The sequence below is a fragment of the Pyxicephalus adspersus genome, chromosome 11 (genome assembly GCF_032062135.1).
Source record: "Pyxicephalus adspersus chromosome 11, UCB_Pads_2.0, whole genome shotgun sequence".
NCBI lineage: Eukaryota > Metazoa > Chordata > Amphibia > Anura > Pyxicephalidae > Pyxicephalus > Pyxicephalus adspersus.
In genome coordinates, this window is record NC_092868.1 from 5140532 (window position 1) to 5157350 (window position 16819).

Consider the following 16819-nt stretch of genomic DNA (forward strand, 5'->3'; position numbering starts at 1 on the left):
CCAGTCATCAACATATAAAATAAACACAAAACTAAAAATCATGATTCATTTTTTAGGGTCCTGCGATGTCCAAACTTGTCCCACACCGAACACCCCAGCACCCTCACCCCTCCTTGTTATAGGGGTACCAACCTGCATGTTTGGGGTGGCAGGTGGGTTTATTTGGGGTTGTGGGGTATGTTGTATTTTTCATTAGGTTTTCCAATATTGAAGAGGATTCACCCAAAACAATCTGCCAAAGGCAAACATATCTGTGCAGTCAAGATTCAACCAAGCAAGATTCCAATGGACAAGATTCACCCACTAAATATAGAAGACACAGGAGGAATCCAATGCTGCGTGAATCCCATTACATATTACTAAATGGGTTAATCTCATAAGTGAATCATCAATAAACACACCCCGTGGTGGTCATTATAATGGAGATACATTATTGTGATGGCTTTGGGGGATAACTCACGCCAGGGAGCATAAATGCTGCAGGCAGCAACAACAGACAGGTGCATGGGGTCTATAAAACATTCAAATCCTTATTACTCCATGGGGTGGTTGTAGAATCTTTATTGGAACTTAAATGTTAAAAAGCACAAAATAATACAGATCTGTAGTCGTGAACACGTTATCAAATGTTTATCACAAGCAGGGCTTACATATGACCTAGTCAGCCTGTTTCACTTACTGTACGGCAGAGCTCGGGATGGGGAAAGGAGAAGCAACCCAAATCACCAATCAGATGCAAAGCAGTGTATGGTGATAGGAGGGGAAAGAACGGTGCCATAATGATAGGCTAATCAGTTGGCTACTTTTCTTTTCACTGTCCAGTCTCAGGAGCTGGAGACCTGTAGCCTGAAAATCCTTGGCAGCTTCTATGTCTGGAGTTCTGCTTTAATCTATGCAGTGACACCCAGCGGTAGTCTGGTCTGAGAATAAATGCGTCTCGGTGTCACCATTTGCTGTGACACGGGAACAGCTACAACAAACCAATGTCACCCTCTGGGGGGGTTTGTGGTTTGCTCAATCCGTCCGCCTACTCCCTGCCTTGCCAACATTCCCATCTCCGGGTCTAATGAGCGGCCATGGAACGTTTGCTGACATTCGTCTGTCTGTCCACCGTCATTTCTCTGGGTGAGTGCAGCACGGCAGGATAAGGATCTTTATTATCCAATGTGATTAATATATAGTCACATGGCTGGGAATAACGATCCTTATCCGCCTATAATGCTTTCTGAATTCATTGTGATTTGTGATGAGAATATGGAAGCTCATTTCTGATGAATGAGCGCCCGTACAGCAGAGCTCAGGCTGGGAGAGCTAGAAGCAGCACGAGGAGGCGATTGGTTGGAGGAGAGAATAGAGGGCAGAGATGAGGTTATCAGGTTGCTGCTCGTTAGTCTGCTTTCACTGTACAGTCACGAGCTGGTACGACATCCCCAGCGGTGTGCCCTCCCTTTCCCGTGACCCCCCATCCTGTTTAATCTAAATTCATAGCTCCCCAGCACCCCCTTTTTTAAGGTGAACCCTTCTACATATTTACCCCAACTCTGAACTCAGCTTCCCACCCTTGTACCCCCATGATGCCTGAATCCCCTTCTTCCCTGTGCCAGTGCCCAATTAGTTGCCCATACCCTGTGCCTGGCGGCATGCCCACTTGCCCTCAGCTGTCACCTTCCCTGATGTCATGTTAGGATCCAGACTCCAATGGTCACTTTCCATCTTGGCACTTCACCTCCAGCGTGTAAGCTTTAGATTCCCCTGACTGATCTTCCTGCCCCGTCCACCAGGGGGCAGGGCTAAAGCTTCATACACAGTATGTACATATAAAAGTCAGCCAAATCCGACATGCATATAGTGGCCCCCTGGTGCCGTTCATCAATCCGTCACGGCAGATTGATGAAAAACGACCAGAAACAAATGCGGTGCACACTTATAGAGAAGAGCCCTGGAGGGTGCCACCTGCTTTCCATCCCCCATCCTCTCTCCATTGAACAGAATGGCGCTGTGTACACTTGATCATTCATCTGTCAACACGAGGCTTAAATTATGCACAGCAGTCAGGAATTGCTGATTCTGTCTGGTAACTTCCATATGAAGATCCTTATTTGCTGTCCCATATTTTTAAGGTGGACTGAAAGAGAAGAGCAGTACAGCACAGTCACTATACAAATGATTGCATTAGGATTCAATATATATAAAAAGAAAAATTCCTTTATAACAAAATGATTAAAAATATCTAGCTACTGACTATCAATGCGACACTGGCAGCCTGTAACATGTGCAACATGCAACACTTGTATGTCACATGACTCTGTCACCATATGGGGACACCTGCCAGACACTATATCACGAATGTGTACCTGCAGAGCTGTAGCGATGAGTCGGAGTTTCTACATGGCATGCCAGGAGCCCAGGGCCCGGTAGATGTTCGGGGGGCTCAGTTTCAACCTTCTACTCCCCCTGCAGGAAACCAATGGGATAGCATCAACAACACCTACCAGGCCATTGTACACCAGGCCATGCAAAAAGTTGGGTGATATCAGGAATGTGCAGTGAGTTAATGTAGGCCGGAATGGGTTAGTGAAGAATTGCATGGAAAAAAGTAAAAAAATTGGATTTGATTGCCAAAATTTTCCCAGCATATTTGCACCTGACATGGTGATCCTGGCGGCGCTGTCTCCGCTCCCGCCTCTTAATGGCGATTCCATCATCATCCAGTCATTTGAAGTCTTCAGCTTATTGATTGGCCAAATGGGGTGACCAAATTCCTGCACATGGGAGTTACTCGATCCCATCATGGGCCATGGCAGGACCACCATTCCCATTTTTTACTTCCACGGTGTTTAGCCAACCCATGCCATCCGGTAAGGATTTGGAGTCCCCTTTTAAATAAAATGCCCCAGAAAAGAGCAAGAGCATTTTTTTTGGTCTGCAATTTAAACGAGTATTCCTATAATTAAAATAAATTCATGTCTGGCTTGAGAAAAAAAGCGTCTGACATGGGTTGTGCAATTTTTTTGGGTTTCACACTGAAGAAGATCTTGCATCTTTAAAGCTGCATCATTGTCAGGACCCTCCCTCCACCCAACATCACTGCACCGTGAGCTCCTTGCTGCATCACTCTGCCCAGCCCTGCTCCACTCTTCACCATGGGCACACTGATAACACTCACCTGCATCCTCTCCACCCTTATTGCCGTAGGTAAGTCCTATGACCTGGGCATGATTTTATTAATCGCCTCTTTTAAAAATGATTCCTTTAAATTATATGATGGCCCATCTTTATATCTTGCACTGGTGCTCCGTAACCATAACTAACTGCACTTCCATCAGCAATAAGTGTCATGAAATCAATTGCTATAGGAAAAGAATTGCAATGATTTTTTATTTATTTAAACTTTTTTTGATTTATTTTTTGCAGATTGCATTATTTGCATTTTTTATTGTGCATGCATTGGAAACAACCTTGATTAATTCTTGTTATGGATTAGGATTATTTTTTAATCTTGGAGATACATTGTATCACCTGTCTTTAAACTGTATTATTTTTAGCCTGTGCTGAGTGATGGGGATTCTGCTCATGGCTGTTCCCCCTCTGCAGATGTAAAGTGCTCTGCATAGGGACAGGCTGCAGACTGCACCAAGCACTGCTGGGAAAGAGAAGGGAAAGAAGAGGAGGGAGGGAGATGAGACACAAAACCTGAATCACATGAAGCAAGTTTTTACAAGACAGACGCAGTCATTTAATTAAGAATTATTGAAACATGGGCCGATATGATGCGTAATGTTGGATGGGATGATAACATAGCAAAGTCATGTATAAAGGAATGCAATAAAATATGATGAGTCATCTAAAACATTTTGGTAGAAAATGTAGATTCTATATGAATCTTAAGAAACAGTTTACCCAAATTCTGCTGACTCTGCAGAAATTTCCACATACAGCCACACCCATTTTATGATTTATGCCCTAATTAAAGTTAGGAGAGTATCTCAAGCCAAATCAACCATGACCTATTTATGAGGCAGGAATGTACTCCATCTTTTCCCATACTTTAATCCAGATGAATTGTGTAACATGAATCGATTTTTAAGGGGATAAAGGGAGTTAAAGGGAGACTGAATTTTTTTGTTTTTGTTTACAATGGTGGTCAGAATGCCCCCTTAAAAGATCATACGTTTCATGCGGGGTATGTCAAGTGGTGTTTGACCACCACCATCAGATGGGGGGTCCAATATTTTCAGCAGCACTAGTAACCTGGAGAGAAACTCCTGAAATTAAATTCAGGTTTAGCAACTCCCTACTAAAATTCTTCTGGGTTTTTGGGAAAATGTATCATGCTGCCCCTCATTTATAGATGTGGTCAAAATACCCCCCTAAAAGATCATGAGTATAATGCTGCTAGGTATGTCAAGTGATATTTGGCAACCAGCACCGCCATCACTATTATCTTCAGATCGAGGCACCATTAGCAACCTGGAGAGGAACCCTTGAAATCATTTTCAGGTTTAGGGATCCCCCCTACTAAAATTCTTCTGGGTTTTTTGGGAAAAAATATCTTGGTGGTCAGTCGGAAGAGTGCCCTTCTTTTACAGTGCTGGTCAGAATGCTCCATTTAAAAGATCATGGGTGTCATTCTGATGGGTATGTCAAGTGGCATTTGACCACCACCGTTAGATGGGAGGTCCATTATCTTCTGATTGGGGCACCACTAGTAACCTCGAGAGGAACCCTTGAAATCATTTTCAGGTATTGAAAATAAATTCTTTTATTGGGAAATGTACCCTGGTTGTTAGTGGGAGGAATGCTTATCATTTACAGTGGTGGCCCCCTTTAAAGATCAAGGATGGCATGGTGCTGGGTATGTCAAGTGACATTTGTTCACCACCAACATCATCAGATGGGACGTCCATTAACTTCAGATTGAGGCACCACTAGTAACCTGGAGAAAATCTTTTGGGTTTTGGTAAAATGTATATTGGTTGTTAGGGGAAAGAATGCTCCTTATTTACAGTGGTGGTCAGAATGCCCCCCTTCAAAGATCATGGGTGTCATCTGATGTCAAGTGGCGTATGCCCAACACCACCACCATCAGATGGGGGGTCCTACAGCTACATCTTGAGGAACCACAAGTAAACTGTAGAGGAACACATGAAATCATTTCCATGTTTACCTCTTAATTAAATAAATTCTTTGGGGTTATTGGGAAAATATATCTTGGTGGTCTGTAGGAAAAAGGCTAATCGTTTACATTGGTGGTCAGAATACTTCTCTGAAAAATCAAAGGTATCATCTGATGTCAAGTGGCATTTGACCATTAGGAATGAACGAGAATGCCTCTGACAGTCTTGAACTTCCGATGGGTCCGCAAAATTTCGGTGAACCGATGTTGCGAATTCCATTAAAGTCCAGGGTGCAGGTTGCCATGGTCGCTGGTCTTACAGCCCAGTGACCGTGGGAACCTGCGGTCACAGCTGATTGGAGCCTCCAATCAGCTGTGACTACAGGCAAACTCAGGTGAACTCTCAATGGAGATTCTCCATTGAGAGTTCATCTAAGTTCAGTTCCCACAGTCACTGGGCTGTACTTATAATATGTCAATTATATAACAAGTCTTTAATTATATCATATGTACTTATATTGATAAGTACAGCCCAGTGACCGTGGGAACCTGTGGTCACAGCTGATAGGAGGCACGCGGGTGCCTTCAATCAGCTGTGACTGCAGGCGAACTCAGATAACTCTAAATTCGGTGAGAACTGCGTGGCGAACTGCGTGGCGAATCACAAGGCCGTTCTCACTTACATATTCTGTAAGTGAGAAAAGCCTGATTTGCTCCGAGATCAAAATGACAAATTTTGCTTACTAATCCCTATTAACCATCATCATCAGATGGGAAGTCCATTATCTACAGCTTGATGAACCACTAATAACCTGGAGAGGAACCCTGGTTGGAACAGGCTGGTCTAATCTGACAGTTCTTGTGATGTTAGCAGTTTTGCACTAGACCAGGTATGTTTTATGGGCTCTTGGGACTCCCAACTGAAGCTTTAATCTTTTAAGCCTAAAGTATATGTCATCTATAGTAAGACTCATAGTAAGAGAGGGAACAGAAGGCTTTTAAATGTACTGTGATAAAATAATATAGTTTACTAAGAATCCATAGAAAATGTAAACAATTAGAAGTTTTACCATACTAGTCAAAACATTACAGGTAAGAACTGAACCTAATTTGCTAAATACATATAATATATAATCATGATCCTCCTCCCGACGCGTTTCACCCATTCGGGCTTCCTCAGGGGATTTTGGAGAGTAGAATAATAAGCTATAAAATACGAATAGATAGCAATAAGAATGCAATGAGAATTTGCTTGATACATACGTTTAACAAACAGTTGACAGCATTTGCCATTAATGACTTGAAGTGATAAGCAATATATATACAAATATATCTCATATAAATAGGAATATCGTTTTTAAACAATCAAAGGTAACACATGAAAATAGGAACACTCACTTTTTAGACATGAATTTCAGTAAGTAGATCCATTAAAAGCAAGTCATTTGGATTTTGCAAGTTGATGACAGTATTTTGGTGAATTGGTTGTCTAATAAAGTCACATTTATAAAAAGGTTCAAATCCTGTAGATAATTGATTATATCAAAATTCGATCACTGATAACTTACATCTATGCTGGTGCTATAAGACAGTAGAGCGAATGTTGACAGAAAAAGCGATGATTCAGGATGAAACCGATTTCTAAGTGAGAATGTCATGTATTAAAGTTGGTAGCAGGAGAATAGTCTCTGTAGAGAGATTACGGTTCGAACACAGGAAAGGTATTACTGCTGTAAGGGATATGTGAGTATAATAAAATTCTTCAGGATAAATATATTAGAATTGGAATAAAGGTGTTTACCTGATTGGGAGCACAATCGTCCTATCAATGCTGGATATGATACATTGATGAAGAATTAGGTTAGGTAAGTATAATAACTACCATTACAGTCAAAGTTTTCTCTATAAGTCATCTATATACAAAAGATGTTGTTCTTTAAACTTTTTGATCTCATGTAACTAGCTCCATCCCAGAAGTGGTTAATGGACAGTTTCAGGATAGTTATTGTATAGTCTGATTAGGCGGACCATTACATTGTCCTCCTCCAGCTCCTGTTTAATTACTCTTTTAAGATAAAATGATGCCATCTATTAGCTGTAGGTGGTTCTCCAGTCGCTGCATGGGCAAAGTACAGGTTCTCTTTATGGTACAAACCTAAAAAACAATAAGCTGTGGCTTGAAAAAAAAATAACTTTCCAGGATGACCAACTGAACTTATTGCTTCCTCTTCTCTTTTTCACTTTAAGGTCATGCAATTCATTGCACCGTGTGCAGATCTGAAGGAGGAGACTTTACTTGTAGCGGAGATGACAAAGAGTGTGGAAGAGATTATGTGTGTGCCTCTACCAGCACAATAACCGTGATGGGTATTGTATAAAACTTCTTGTTGTCCTTATGATTCAGGAAGTCAGTGTGAAAGGGGTCAGGCCCTCTAAAACTGGTATTTTAATGTTTGGGTAATGTCAGGAAGTTATGAGGGGGTCCCAGCATTTCTCTGCTAAGTAACTGGTCTGCACACCTACTCTGGCCATTATGAGGGGCTCCTACCATCCATGTGCTGGGTTCCCTAGTCTGAACACCTGCTGTGCCCGTTTAAGGCCTACTGGCTATCCCTTTGTTGAGTTGCCAGTTCTATATACCTGCTGTGTCCATTATAGTTCTGAGTTCCTGGGTCTGCACACTGGCTGTGCCCATTATGATGGGTTCTTCAAACCTGCAGTTCTGTAAACCTCATTATTAGGGGCTACTACCATCACTGTGCTGAGTTTAGACACCTGTTGAGCCCATTATGTAGAGTACCCACCATCTCTTTAGTTTCCAGTTCTGTATACCTGCTGTGCCCATTATAAGGGCTTCCCACCACCTTTGAAAAAAGTTTCTGGGTCTGTACTCCTGCTGTGCCCATTATGAGAGGATCTCATCAAATGTGAATCTAGTTCTTAGTTCTGTACACCTCTCATGCCCATTATGAATGGCTCCTACCATGCCTCCTTTACCCATTACGAGGAGCTCCTACCATCTTTGTACATGGGTGTCATGCTGGTGGGTATGTCAAGTGGCATTTGACCACCACCATCAAATGAGAGGTCCATCATCTAAAGGTGAGGAACTACTTGTAACCTGGGGAGGAATCCTTAAAAAAAGTTCAGGTTTAGAAACTCCTGAAAATAAATTATTTTGGGTTATTGTGAAAATGTATCTTGGTTGTTAGTGGGAGGAATGCTCATCATTTATAGCGGTGAATAGAATGTCCCCTTTAAAAGATCAAGGATGGCATGGTGCTGAGTATGTCAAGTAGTGTTTGATCACCACCATCAGATGGAAGGTCCATTATCTTCAGATTGAGGTACCATTAGTATCTGGGAGAAAGTAACCTTGATGAAGTCTCACTATTGGAGTATCCAAGCCAGGATCTGACCCGTAGTGATGTGCTACATTTAATATCTGGGTTTTCAAATCCAATCAATTTACATTACATTTCAACAAAGATTACATTTCAACAAAGTTAATGTTTGCATCTGGAGTTCAGATTTAACCTCTTGCTTTGTTCTTTGTCATCTAACAGAGGGACTTAGTACCAAATCCTTCTCCAGGACATGCGCAAGACGAAATAACTGTGGAGCATCCGGGAGCATTGTCTTCCAGGGAGGATATTTTAAAACAGCCACATCCTGCTGTACCTCTGATTACTGCACCCCAACTAGTCCTATATGTAAGTTGATAACAATGAAATAACACAATGGAAAGCCATCTCCATTGGTGGTTCTGATATACCTTATCTCAATGTTAAGTTTTAAATTACTTCAATCTACCCATGTACATTCCCTACCTATTTTCTCAATATTAGCTCTCCTTCTTTCTATTTCAAATAATTATTTTTCCTTTTCAATCTTTCCTTCAACTTTGTGGATTGCCCTTAAACATCTTCATATTAAGCTGGCTTTTTACACTCACTTCTATTGTAGAATCCTGTATTTGTCCTCATGTATACTACATGGAAAAAAAGTTGGGGAAACTTGGCCACCACATCTCTTTTCTGGACAATGAGAAAAATAATACGGGTTGGCCCAATTTTTTGACCTCTAAATGGTTCCACATTTCTGAAAAGGCATTCGATAAGATTTTGGAGGGTGCCTGTGTGACTATCTAGACCAAGGAGCATTTGTGATGTCAAGTGTTCATGTTGGGTGAAAAGGCCTGGCTCACAGTTATCATTCTGATCAATCTTCAGTAGGGGTGAGATCAGGACTTTGTGCAGGAAGTCCTCCATCTGAGACAAGTCAAGCTACGTCTTTATGGAGCTGGCTTTTTAGACAGGACACATTGGGACAGAGATTGCAATGCGGACAGCTAAGGTTCAAAGTGTCTTTGTACAATGTAGCTTTAACAATACCCTTCAGTGATGAACCCAAACTCATTCTGGAGGGTTGTCCACATTTTTTGGCCATATAGCGGTAGGTGTGATGGTCAGGAGTCCACAAAAAAAACAATACTATGTATGTAACCATTGGAAAAACCAATATGTCTACCTTCAACCCCATAATTCTAGCCCGTAAACAGCAACTTTTTTTGAGTGTGTACATGGATTAGTGCCTTTGATGAGTCAGTGACTGAATACAATAATTGACAAAACTTACCTCTGTTGTTTACAGTGCCTCAAGATGGGATTCGCCGTAATGGACTGACATGTCGAAGCTGCACATCTCTCGAGTCCAACTGGTGCCATACTAAAGAGACAATAGATTGCACTGGAGATGAAAACCGATGTATTCTACAGACAGATGTGTATTCAGGTACTTGCTTTACCTAAGTTAGTGTTACCTGCTAGAGTGATACATTTAAATGTCATTATTATTGTTTTTAGTTACATAAATGTAAAAAAACATGTCTACCTACTTCAGCAGTAGCAGTTAATGTCAGCAGGTGGAACAGTTGAGATTTCTGACACCATCTTTCCCTAATCCTTATTTCTTTTCCCTGGATTTTCTTCATTATAAAACCTCAGATTGCACAGAATTTAGTTATTTATTGCAGGCCTTGCATATCACAGTAAGAAGCCACCTATAATGTACAAAAAAGAATGAATTGAAATTGGGAAATGGTACAGTCTAGCTTTGGGCTGCTCCCTATGGGTGGCCCCAGTTCACCTAGAGGTTCCCCCAATAATATAAATATTTTTTTTCAGTATACTAACTTTTTCTGATGTCTACTTGGCGATCATGTGATATGCAGGCCCCCCTCTTCTTCTGATCTTCTCCAGTGGTGGGCTGTACCCAAAAATGCAAAAAGCGATGCAGATGTGGTATCATCAGCACTGCTCTCTGCCTACATACACTATGGGACTGATTTAATAAAGCTCTCCAAGACTGGGGAAGATAGACTATGATGGGTAAACCTGGTAGATGAGTCCAGCTGGCTGTCTTATACACCTGGAAATCTGACTTCATCAGCACTCAGCAGGGACCCCTATGTGACATCATGTGATATTAGTCATAGAGACTGTGCAAAGTTTGCACATTTGTTCCTCTTATTTACGCTGCATTTACTCTTGAAAACCTGCAGTATTTCAAGTATTTATTTCTTTTTGATCCTTTGCAGGAAAGAAGTATGCCAAGATGGCTATGCGTGGATGTGGCACCAAAGCAATCTGTGATCTCGGAAGTCAGACTTTCAGCTTCGGAGGTGTTAGCCTAAGCCGAGAGATCACCTGTACGAGTCACGGTCTCAGCCTACATGCCAATGTATTGTTGGTTGCAATAGTTGCTTTGCTTGCACACAGACTCATGCCCTAGACCCTACTGCTTGATCATCAACAGTATAGCGTGCCACTGCTTTCAACAGATTGCTCTATGTGTACACATTGGGAGCACAACGTTGGTTGATGTATGGTGTTTATTTTTTATGTTCCTAAATATCCAGCACCCGGGTGCATGCATCAAATATCAAACTTTTGCGCATGAGACATGCTTTCATCACAAGTTACTTGAGAAAATTGATATAGATGGCTGTCATCTGACACATTATGTTTCTTAATCTTTTGAAAAATGTTATGGCACTAATAAAACACTGTATTTGTCAACTTTCCACCTCAAAATTTTGGGTTGAGGTCAGAACTCATCAGTTGAGGTTGGGCCAGACTGATTAGCTTTTTAAGGCTATGTCTGTCCATGACAATTTACTTCTGGAAATAATTTAGGCCACAAAACTTTAAAATAAGTTGTACCATGTCTATGTACTTCCAAGGATGAGGTCATGAGACCTCATCCTTGCCTGTCCGTCTATTAGGACAGGTTGGGCCATACCATGTTAAGTGGTGAGCTTTGGCAACATCTGCCTGCTCATTGGGGCTAGTTTTGGGTATACCCAACTCACAGTTATTTGCTTTCTGAGATGAGGTTGGACCAAACCAAACTCTTACTGGGGACGAAGTTGGAGAACACTTAACTGCTTTTTGATGTGAGATTAGGCCTCACGTACCTACTTTCTGGAATGATTTTGAACATCTCCTACCAATATTCTGGAACAAGGTGGGCCTCATATATCTGCTATCTAGGATAGGGTTTGGCTTTACCTACAGACCTCAGTAAAGCCCTGATCTGATCTCTTTCACCCACCTATGGAATAAAGACCAGCCCCAAGAGTCGGGCCAATCAATATCAGACAAGAGAATGACCTCTAGAGAATTGTCCATATAGGAGCTCAGGGGCTACGCACATTGAATCAATTTGTGTATGGCTCCATTCCTTAACTACTTCTATTAACAGTTCAGTCTAAAAAGTTTATGTTTTACATAAATTAGCTTAATTAAAAAATAAATGACTCAAGATTAAAATGTATTCATTATTAACCAAAATGTAAAATAAAATAAACACTGATCTCCAAAATGTTCAATCTTAAATGGCTAAGTAGATTGTGATCTGAAAACCTTTGTATATATATAATATTTATATATATATATATATATATATATATATATATATATATATATACTGCCTGATCTGGATTTGGGCTAACTGGATTTTAAAACAAGTTTAAAAATTCCTAAAAAGTCTACAAAACAGTCTAAAAAGTATATAACACAAAAAATGTGCAAAATAGTAGGTATGCCAATGTACCATTTTGGGCCCCTTCATTTTTATAATGCTTGTCAGACATACCATGATTTTTTCCTAATTAGCAAGCTGCCACCTCAGACCATTAATTGATCCCATTTGAGGGCAATGCGTTAACTTTAAGCTTTTTTGCCAAAGCTATTGCTTGTAGAATTCTTTTGTTATCAATTTCCGTCTTGGATCATATATCCTTCCTATTTTCCAATCAACATGTGCCTTCTCATATTGGTACTGCATTTTCATACCGGTTAGGATACTTTGCCATAAATTTTCATGATTTCTTAAAGTGATGTTTGAAATGTTAAAAAACTTTTTTCATTGGGGGCAAAGGGAAACAGCAAACGCTCTACTTGATACTAGTACATATGGTATGTTGTCGCCATATTGTTAAGTATAGCTGTGAGTTTGTTTTTTTTTAGTACAATATCAGAGGTTTGATCAATACTGATATCCATGAGTGTGTGTTGGCTTACACCATCGTGAGGCTCCTCGTGCCACCTTGCATGTCTTGTCATTCTAACTTGTGCCTGTTGACCTTTTCTCATAAGCAATCATGGTGTTGTGTCACCAGACTTAATATTGTAAAGTCACAACAGTCATTGTTTTATATTGGTGCCGATGACGTCCTCTCGTTGCCTTCATGTGTTACTCAAATCTACGGTACATTCATTCATTCACGTCAAAGACAGAACATTTGCTAGGGCTAGAGTTTAAGGTGTTCAAGGACTTCACACTAAGTAGACACAGTCACATTTTCACAACAATTTCTAGGCAAATCATGGGAGTTCTTAAGTTTTTTGGGGATGTGTTGACGTGACTTGTGTCAGAGTTAGCAAAATATGGTCACCAGTGTCCTAAAAAATTCAGGTCACGGAAATTTGATGGGAAAATTTGGTCCACATGGAATGTTCTTCTGGACATGGAAGCAAAGGGAAGAATGGTGATGAACACTATTTTATCCAATCATCATTCATATATTCATCATCATCCAAGCTTTAAGCTACTTTATCTTTATTAGGGGTCTATGGCATCCAACCTACTTATTGGGATCCAATGGGGGCAGTTTGTTATGGCGACCATATGGGAGGGACAGAAGCTACAAAAAATGCTAGAACATAATAATGGTTGGTTTGCAATTCATAGCGATTCTCTACCATAGCATCACATTTCTAACCCTTCTCCTTCACCATACAATATTAATGATAATTATAACTGTCGACAATGTAAGTATCAATATTTATTCAGTAGAAAGGCAGGAGAAAGACAAACAAATATTGTCTATATAAAAAATACAGTTCTGGTTTGTTTTATGTGGAAAACGATATTTGGCTTTTAGATGAAATCAGGATTTCATTGTGGTTTATACCCAGGGAGTTAAAAGCTATTTGGAAAATGTATGATTAATTGGTCAATTAATGGCTTGTTAGGAATGGCAAAGGGAACGGCTTTTGCTCGGCTGCCCCCACCACTTTGCTGGTTTTTAATGAACCAACATTTTAACATTTTACATTGGACAGGAGTGACCAGTGCTGAATCTTCCATTGCTTTCCCCATTCCCAATGGGCGGCCCCAGCTGGCAGGATAACCATGGGCATGGTTCTGTGGTGTAAGGAAGGACTAACTGCACTGCAACCTCACTGCCAGTCTTTAATGTCATTGTAATGTCATTGTAGTATTTCATAACTGTTCATGTTCGTTTTTTAACATTTTATTTTTACCAACAACAGTTTAATGGTTCAGGAAAAAAAACGAATGGCAAACCATTACAAATATTTAAATGGCTCGAAACAATATAAAAGGTTCAGTAAGAACTCAAACTATCCTACTGGGATCAATCCCTCCTAAATCCGGCTACTAGTAACTAAAACCTGACTGGGTAATATGGAGTCCTTCATACTGGATATCAACATGGCAATCCTAAATAAAATATATTGAATTTCAAAAGATCTAATTGCATGTTACAAAGAGACATACACAAAATACAGAATGGCATACTACCCCCTTAGCCTTCCGCAACACCCCCACCAACAACACTGCAAAGACTGTAATAGGCTAGAATGATATGGAGACTTGGCTGCATAATAATAAGGGTTCATTTATTTCCATTTCTGCTTGACTCAACATCAGTATTCTTCTCTGGCTCAATATTGCAATCATGACAGTATATTCTATTATTTTGTTTTTCAAAAAATTCTATGTAATTGTCTAAATAAAAAAAATATAAAACAATGTTTCTGTTTTGAGGTTACTATTAATATATTCACCACCTTGTTGTAAAGGGTACTTTAAGGTTCATTTCAGCATGATGGTGAGCTGCAACATTTTGCCGTGGGTTTAACTGCAGTCCCAACCTCTCCCACTGGGGGAAGTTAGGAATCATTTTTTGCACAATAGCTGCATCAAAGTGGGTAGGTGCAGGGATTAGTTCCTGCTATTAGCTGCTACTTCTGCACTAAGCAGTCTCATAGCAGTCTCATAGTGGTTGCTAAAATGTAAAGAAGAAGTGAAACAGTGTAGATAGTTATGTTCCTCTTTTTTTCATTGGCCTCATAAGTACTCATAATTCACTTCTATCTCACCTTTTTATTCTCATCTATTTTTTTACTTTTAGGTAGGACCCCAACAGCGAAATTTCCCTGCTATACTTTTATACTTTTACTTTGAAGTTCCAGGTATTCCTCTAATGTTTCTGTCCCCCTCCCTATTTCCTCCCTTTGCATCATGCATTATGGATATCAGAAATGTTTTCATGGCTACAAAATCAAAATATCACCTTATGCACTTGACTATATAGTTATACAGGTTGACAATCAGTTTTCCAGCATGATTTTGGATCGCATTTTCAATATAGGGACTGCGGTACACTGTTTGGCCACTAATGCTTTTATGGCGCTGTTCTGCAGAAACTGCCGTTAGGTCTTGCTTACTACATTTAATACACGTTGAGACATCCCTGCTGCCTGGAACTGTGCCAGATGTCCGCGGGTGCTGCGAGAGGAAAGCTGACCTGTGTGTGGAGGTAAGTGGAGTTTGCGAAAATCCGGTACTCCTCAGGTCCAGAGGTTGGCAGATTTTTGATTGTCAACCTGTAATACACTAATACTGTGATATTTTAACTACTGTGCAAATTAATAAATCAAAAGGCATAAATGAGTCCAATAGAATGCAACTGTCACTGTAAGAAATGGCCCAGACACTTTCTATTCCCCTCATCACACCTCCGTAGGATAATACTTTTGCGCTCACCTGACCTCCAAGACCAAAGTACTTTGGTCTTGGAGGACTTTTGGTCAAAGGTACTTTTAAGTTGTAAATCTGCAGGGTCCGGAAAACCTTGGGAGCCTGTGGAAGGCAATAGCCTTTTTCACGAAGCATCAGGAGTCTCTTGTGTTCAGTGAAGCAAAGTTTCTTTATTCATGCATGGAGATTCTCACAATCAGTTGACACATGCTCAAGGCACACTGAAGGAGAAGTCTGACATTCAGCATAGAAACTCCCATATTTACACAGAACAAAACATATAGTATTGTTTAGGAATGTTACACATCAGCAAACATGATTAATATCCCTTATCAGCACTGCGGTTGTTGTTGTTTCATTCAGCCTTGAGTCCTATTCCTCCTTATCTCGTAACAAGCAGCCAAGCTGCAAACTGTTTTCCTTAAGATTAACATGTTCTCATCACCCTGTGGCCTTATTTAATAAACTGCAGTTTATGATTAGCCAAGGCCATGATGTTGTTCTCTTTTCAAAGGGGCTCAAGGCCTTTTTCTATAATTGAAGCGTGAGCAGATTTTTGATAACTATATAGCAAGAATAAGTAAGAATAAGTATATAGATTTTGCTTTTAACAAGCCACGTATTAATGGCTGCTTTTGTCCTGTCTGTGGAAGTGTACCTCTTTTTTCCTGTGCCAACAGGACTCAACGGGAATAGAAGCAATCCAACCTTTGACATCTAACACCTGTTTGGGTGTTAAGAGTGTGAAACTTCAAACTAGGACAAGCAATAGCATGATGAAACCTTCAAAAATGGAACTTTAGAACTTGAAAATTCTCAATAAATTTTTGACCTGAATGGGTTCCACACTTCCATTAGTAAGTTGCATTACAGTAATTAATTTGCAATTTGAATGTTCTGAGGCTACTCACCACCTTCAGACAACCTCATTAGGCGTAATCAAGTCTCTATTATTAGTTCTAGGTTCATCCGGGCCCAGCCTCAAATTTTTGGACAGATTTTTAATCTTTAATCCAGCAGCTACCATTGCTCATTGTCCATACACATTCAAGAAATATAGCTCTTCTTTTTACTCTAGCAGCACTCCAATATCTCCTGCCCATTCACCACCTTCACTGGGGGCATTTTTGAGGTTTGGGATTTAGAGCATTATGGTTTGTTCACACGTATGCAAAAGTTGGCTAATTGATGGGTAAAAGATAGCCATAGTGGTTTTGCAGCACTGTCTTTCGTGAACATGTTCATGAAATTGATATATCCGGATTGTATCTGGTGAAATTCTTCTTTCTCCAGGTCATAATTGTAAGGCCCTGGTCCAGTACCAGTGCCCGCCAGATGTCAGTCTCCTAA

The 16819-nt window shown here is 40.4% G+C and overlaps 1 protein-coding gene across 2 annotated transcripts; it reads left to right on the plus strand.

The window, feature by feature from the left end:
- Positions 1-984: 984 nt before the first annotated feature.
- LOC140340610 (phospholipase A2 inhibitor and Ly6/PLAUR domain-containing protein-like) lies at positions 985-14458 on the plus strand. 2 transcript variants are annotated; one of them, XM_072425917.1, is made up of 5 exons: positions 985-1125; positions 7364-7483; positions 8683-8829; positions 9770-9910; positions 10716-14458. In XM_072425917.1, the coding sequence occupies exons 1-5, from the start codon at positions 1077-1079 to the stop codon at positions 10907-10909; spliced, it is 651 nt and encodes a 216-aa protein (XP_072282018.1). In that variant the 5' UTR covers positions 985-1076; the 3' UTR covers positions 10910-14458. The 2 variants fall into 2 exon arrangements, with proteins under 2 accessions (XP_072282018.1, XP_072282017.1); XM_072425916.1 differs by lacking the exon at positions 985-1125 and adding an exon at positions 3050-3195.
- The last annotated feature ends 2361 nt before the right edge of the window (positions 14459-16819 follow it).

What these genes read in the sequence shown, in the direction of transcription:
- LOC140340610 (XM_072425916.1), top strand. Translation starts at nt 3,144, where the DNA reads ATGGGCACACTGATAACACTCACCTGCATCCTCTCCACCCTTATTGCC. An exon ending in CAGCACAATAACCGTGATGG is followed by an intron (nt 7,484 to 8,682) that starts GTATTGTATAAA and finishes GTCATCTAACAG; the next exon opens with AGGGACTTAGTACCAAATCC. An exon ending in CACCCCAACTAGTCCTATAT is followed by an intron (nt 8,830 to 9,769) that starts GTAAGTTGATAA and finishes TGTTGTTTACAG; the next exon opens with TGCCTCAAGATGGGATTCGC.